This window comes from Vigna unguiculata, chromosome 7 (assembly GCF_004118075.2).
Source record: "Vigna unguiculata cultivar IT97K-499-35 chromosome 7, ASM411807v1, whole genome shotgun sequence".
Taxonomy (NCBI): domain Eukaryota; kingdom Viridiplantae; phylum Streptophyta; class Magnoliopsida; order Fabales; family Fabaceae; genus Vigna; species Vigna unguiculata.
This window is the reverse complement of record NC_040285.1, coordinates 7137420-7143856: the sequence shown is the minus strand read 5'-3', so window position 1 is coordinate 7143856 and position 6437 is coordinate 7137420. Positions and strand designations below refer to the sequence as shown.

General features: G+C 30.0%; 1 protein-coding gene across 1 annotated transcript; it reads left to right on the top strand.

Moving 5' to 3' along the window:
- The first annotated feature begins 594 nt into the window (after positions 1 to 594).
- Positions 595 to 6126, top strand: LOC114190911 (beta-fructofuranosidase, insoluble isoenzyme 1-like). The gene is made up of 7 exons (XM_028079989.1): positions 595 to 796; positions 3450 to 3458; positions 3783 to 4645; positions 4740 to 4898; positions 5222 to 5460; positions 5560 to 5653; positions 5841 to 6126. The coding sequence occupies exons 1-7, from the start codon at positions 619 to 621 to the stop codon at positions 6018 to 6020; spliced, it is 1722 nt and encodes a 573-aa protein (XP_027935790.1). The 5' UTR covers positions 595 to 618; the 3' UTR covers positions 6021 to 6126.
- The last annotated feature ends 311 nt before the right edge of the window (positions 6127 to 6437 follow it).

Sequence of the window (6437 nt, the reverse complement as noted above, 5' to 3'; positions counted from 1 at the left end):
AATTTAAAACTATAACTTAAATGTATTTTTATTTTTTAACCAAGTCTATCATACAATAACCAATTTTTTGAACCAATATATATATATATATATATATATATATATATATATATATATATATATATATATATATATATATATATATATATATATATATATATATATATATATATATATATATATATATATATATATATATATATATATTGATCCATACCCGAATTTAAACTCATATTATTTAATAAAATTTAAATTTGAGAATACATTTATAAGAAAAAGATTTTTTAACGTGTGAAACAACTTACTTTTAAGGATAAAATAATTATTTAAAAAATCGAATCTCTGTATTTGAAAAAAAAAAAGGAGATTAAAAGATAATATCAAATGAGTGTAAAAAGATTTTAGGTGTAAAAATATTATTTTTCTAATTTATAATGATTTATTTATTCAAACTAAACAATTTTAATTTTAATGATACCAAATGAAACGTGTTAGTATATGAAAGTGTTTACATGACCTAATCTTATGAAGCTTTACCTTTTTCACCCTATAAATAACAGCAACAGGTACCTCTCTGCCCTTCACAACCTTCCTTGTGCTCTTCACACATTGTTTGTAATGGCTGTCCCTATTTGTGTCACCATTATATTAATTTCCTCTCTTTTTGTGATATCGAACCATGGCGTTGAAGCGTTTCACAACATATACCCCGATCTCCAATCCATTTCAGTGCCTTCTGTTACCAAACTTCACAGAACTGCATACCATTTTCAACCTCGTAGGAACTGGATCAACGGTAAACTTTACACTTTCTTACTCATTACACTTAGACTGCAATCAAAAACAATTTTAAATTAATTTAACTTCACAAATTTACTTCAACCATCTAAACTCTATTTATATCTAACTATATATTTCATTCCAACACAAACTTTCTAATTTGCATTAACAACTTCTGTTTGTAACAGACTTATATATATATATATATATATATATATATATATATATATATATATATATATATATATATATATATATATATATATACTGCAAACATAATAAGAATCATATATATAAACACCAAATGAAAAAAACAAACGTTTTAGATTTTAAAGAAAGTAAGGTTGGATGACAATTGTTGACTTACCTCAACATATCATTAATTGAATATAACCTATTTTATCATCCATTATTACTAAATCTACATACTATGATATTCTACCTTATGATTAACGTCAACATAATATTCTATTATTGGAATCAGTGTTCAGCTCAATCCTAAACTCATTATTCATGTCCATTGAAGTTCCGACCAATTCTCATGGGAGAACAAAAAAAAAAAATTTAACTCAACTTTAGATTTAACTCAATCTTTCGAAATTAATATGTAAAATGAGATTTCGTGTTGAAAATTTGTATTTATATAATATACAAGAACAAATTTGAATAATTAAATTTTGACAATTTTCTCTTACAATTTAAGATAATATCTTATAAGTAATTTTGGAATATAGAAAAATGAGAAAATAAAAAAATAAAAAATCACTTAAAGATGTCATGTTGTAAAATAAAGTTGTCAAAATTTAATATATATATATATAGGTATGTATATAAGTTTTATTAATTTTCTTGTATATGAAAAATTCACAGAGATGTGAGATACATCAGTACTTTATCTATCCTGGGAGAATTATAACTGGGAAGGCCTAAGAGCATGTTTTATGTTTAGAAACTTAGGAACAGAAATTATTGTATTAAAAATATGAAGCTAAGTGTTTTAGTGACTTTTTGCATGCCCTTGTAGTTGATTCTACAGTCATGCAAGAGAAACCCTTTTGCAGAACACAGTCACATGCATGAAGCTAACTGGTAGTGCGGTGTAGTGTAGATTTGAGTATCTGAGAGACTCTGTTATGTATTTTACATGGAATGCTTCTGTAGTGCCTTAGAATGTCAGACTTTGTAGGAAAAACGAAGATAGTAACATTGATATGGTATTAAACTTTTGTGCACCTACTTAGGTGCTTCAATATATTTATGCCAAAACTGAAAATAAAGTTAAGGGTTACTGTGGGGTTTCCTTTTTCATTACAAAGATGCATGCCATTTGTAAGAGGAAGAAAATGGTTATGTATGTTGCATGCATTTAGTGCATATTTCACCTTTTTCTATCTCTTACACTTTTCTGCTATAAATATGAAATCAAACTCCTAACCATCATGAACCCCAATAACAGTAAGATGCGAGAGTGGACTATATTCCAAAATAGTGAAAACTTCTATTCAGAATCAGAAGTTTCACCTTACTTGTTTACACAATAATTTGATACGTATTATTATACAAATTAATGAAATAAAACTCTATTTTAGTTAATTGAAGAACAGTATGAAAAATACTTGAAATAACTGCATATAATAAGTATTGACTTTCTAAAAAAATGCTTAGAAAAAATGGGAGTGGCCTTTCCCATCTTATTCCTGTCAAGTTGCTGGAACCTTCTTCTTGTGATGGACCACTAACACACAGAGATGAAGAACTCGTTTTTCATTAATATGGAAAATAACAGCATGTGTCTCAAAGTTTCATAATTTGCTTCATAAACATGAATTCGTCATTTTTAATCTTACCTCATTCTTAGCATTTAGGATTACAAACTGGTTTGCTGTGTTATCATATTCATGAAAATGGATACAAAAATTACGATGCTCACATGCAGATGCAGTGTCTTATCTTATCTCAGTGGAAAACATATATCATGTTAACAATTTATTCTCCTCTAACATAAATTATTTTCTTATTCATCTACGTTTTTATTTTTCTTTTTGTTTCCTGCTTATTTTATGAATTAAAATGTATTTGACATTATTTTATTCTTTTCAGATATTTTGTGATCTTAAAGAACTTTAATTGGTTTAACAAAATATTCACTATTCTAAAAACAATCGTAAAAGTATCAACTTATTTTTTCTTTAGTTTTTTTCTTTCAATGATTTGTGTTTTTTTTTCTTTTGCATTATTTTGTCTACAATTTTTTAAAAATCAGAAATAAAAAACGATGTTATATCATATATGAAAAGAAAAATAATTAAAAAACGTATCTGAAAAAAAAACCTGAATTTTCTTGATTAGTTTTCATTTTCTTTCGGTTCTGTAATCTAATAGTATTGTAAAATAGTTTTGTAACCTAACACGCATATGCAATTAGACAATGATATGTATATTATTAATTAATAATCAACTAATACTGTTTGTCGGTATATTGGCAACCAAAAATCGGTTCTTTAAATATAGTTAGAAAAGGTTTATTTTTTGAACAGCAAATTTATTTAATAACTAAACCTTGTGACATAAACCCTTGTTTTCTTTATAATGGAGTGCTGATATATTTTTCTTTCTGATTTTTTCATGGTGGTGCACTTCATCTATCTATCAATCTTCGCCACAAACAGATCCAAATGGTGAGTGTGTTCTCCCTTCACTTTGATTAGTTTATTAAAACTGCAATATCTAGAATATTTTATAATCTTTAATAAATTTCATCCAAAAATAAAAAAGATGTTAGATAATATATTACTAGCCAGCATTTCTTTTCATGCATTATACAACTAATTTTCTTTTCACATCAACCATTTTATCTTGTATTTTCTCTCTTATGTTCAACTTTTCATATCTTGTTATCCTTTTTATAACATTTTTTTTCTAATGATCCATTTCGTTAATTATTTTTACCATTATTATACTTCATAAATAATAAATAACATGAACCTCCTTCAACATCACAGGTCCCATGTACTACAATGGAGTCTACCATATATTTTACCAATACAACCCAAAAGGAGCAGTTTGGGGTAACATTATATGGGGCCACGCAGTATCAAAGGATCTCATCAATTGGAAAGAACTTGAACCCGCTTTATACCCGTCCAACCCGTATGACAAATACGGGTGCTGGTCCGGGTCAGCCACCATACTCCCGGGTAAAGGACCGGTGATGCTTTACACCGGAGTCATTGACAAACACAGCAGCGAGGTCCAGTTATACGCCGTACCCGAAAACAAATCAGACCCGTTTTTAAGAAAATGGGTAAAGCCCAAAACTTTTAACCCAATCATCAAAGCAGAAGGCGGCATCAATGCCAGCGTGTTCCGCGACCCCACCACTGCATGGTGGAGTAGGGATGGACACTGGAGGATATTGATCGGCGGCGGTAGGAAAAATAGAGGAATGGCTTATACATACAGGAGCAAGGATTTTCTGAGGTGGGTCAGGGTCAAGCACCCGATCCATTCGGCTGCGTCCACGGGCACGTGGGAGTGCCCGGATTTTTACCCGGTTTCTTTGAAAGGGAAAAACGGGTTAGACTTATCCACGGTTGGGAATAGTGTTAAGCATGTTCTTAAGAATAGTCTTGACAGGACTAGGTATGAGTACTACACAGTGGGAACGTATTTGAGGAAAAGGGATAAGTATATTCCGGATAACACTTCAGAGGATGGTTGGGGTGGTCTCAGATATGATTATGGAAATTTTTATGCTTCCAAATCATTCTTTGACCCAAGCAAGAATAGAAGGGTTGTGTGGGCATGGGCAAATGAATCGGATTCCAAAGAAGATGATGTTAAGAAAGGATGGGCAGGAATTCAAGTAAGCTATCAACTTCCAATTAATTTTAATTATAGGTTTAATAACTTTTTTTTTTTAATTTGATCCTTTATGTTTTTTTTTTTTTTAATTTCAGGCCATTCCAAGAACGATTTGGCTTGATTCTGGTGGGAGACAATTGGTGCAATGGCCTGTTGAGGAATTAAACAGTCTTAGAGGGAAAGAAGTTAAATTAAGCAACCACAAGCTTAAAAAGGGAGAGTATCTTAAAGTCTCAGGGATAACTGCAGCTCAGGTAAAAAATTTTACCATGGAAATACTAGGAGTAATATGGTAGTTTAGTGATAAGATAGAAAGGAAGAAAGGGATAAGTTGATTTGATGGACTTAGAAGCTATGGCGGAAAAAGTTGTGAGTTGTTATAAGTTGGTTTAAAGTCTAACTCAATCCTACAAAATCGACTTTTAAGGTGAGGTTTGCATTTCACTTATATATTATAAAATTGTCTTATCTCTAGTCGATGTAGGATTTGTAAGCGATTCAACTTTTCACGACAATAACTAACGTATGATATTTGTCGATAAAGCTTTTAATATAAGAAATGCTTTTTTTAATGCAGGCTGATGTGGAAATTACGTTCTCATTCTCAAGCTTGAACAAGGCAGAAGCATTTGATTCAAGGTGGGTGAAGCCAGAGAGTGTATGTGAAGAAAAGGGTTCAAGGGATGAAGGAGGGGTTGGGCCATTTGGACTTTTGACATTGGCTTCTGAAAAGTTGGAAGAGTTCACACCTGTGTTCTTCAGAGTTTTCAAAGCTTCAAACAAGCATGTCATTCTCATGTGCTCTGATGCTAGAAGGTTATAGTCAACTATATATATATATATTCCAATTTGGCTTTTCAAAATTGCTTTCTGCATCTTTTCCGATTATAATTTCATTTTTCACTTCTTTCACAGTTCCTCCTTGAAGAGAGAACTGTACAAGCCTTCATTTGCAGGTTTTGTGGATGTGGATTTATCCCACAATAAAAAACTCTCTCTCAGAAGTTTGGTAAGTGTTAATCTCATTGCCCCCATTTGGTGTCATATAATATTAGAAAAATTCTCAAAAGTTTAAGTTTTTTATATTTTTTTATAAACAATGTATAAATATATTATTATTATATATATAATCAAGCTGAAGTTCAATTCAAAATATAGTGTATGCTTAATTGTTTTATATTTACTTTTGATGACAGATTGATCACTCAGTGGTTGAAAGCTTTGGTGTTGGAGGCAAAACAAACATCTTATCTAGGGTTTATCCAACACTAGCCGTAAACAAAAAGGCTCACTTGTTTGTCTTCAACAACGGTACCGAGCATATCACTGTGGAGAACATGAGAGCATGGAGCATGAAATCTGCACGTCGAAATTAATAATCTGCTACAAATTAGTACAAATAAATTAATAAAATCCAAATAATATTGACATTTAGCTTCTTTCGATGGTGGTGTTTACCTGCACATGCAGTTGTAATACATTTACACAAGGTTTAATTCTATGTCAATGGAATTTTAATGTATGAGTTACTAAATTTAATATATTCAATATAAGAATATGATTGCATTTCAATCTGATTAATTCGTTACAAGAAAATACCTCGTTAACAACCAATTAACTAATTTTAGTGATAAAAATTGTTAATAAAATGACTAATTTAGATATCAATCTACAAAATAAAAAATTATTGATTATTAAAATAGTTATTATTATGAATAAAAAATATAATTGGTCTTTGAATTGGTTTCTAAAATTTAGCTACCAAGACTTTAGCAATCAAAAAAAATTGATCA

Bases quoted from the DNA above. Each gene is read 5' to 3' on its own strand.
- LOC114190911 (XM_028079989.1), top strand. From the start codon at position 619: ATGGCTGTCCCTATTTGTGTCACCATTATATTAATTTCCTCTCTTTTT. The intron at 4,646-4,739 runs GTAAGCTATCAA...TTTTAATTTCAG, and splicing joins AAGGATGGGCAGGAATTCAA to GCCATTCCAAGAACGATTTG. The intron at 4,899-5,221 runs GTAAAAAATTTT...TTTTTAATGCAG, and splicing joins CAGGGATAACTGCAGCTCAG to GCTGATGTGGAAATTACGTT.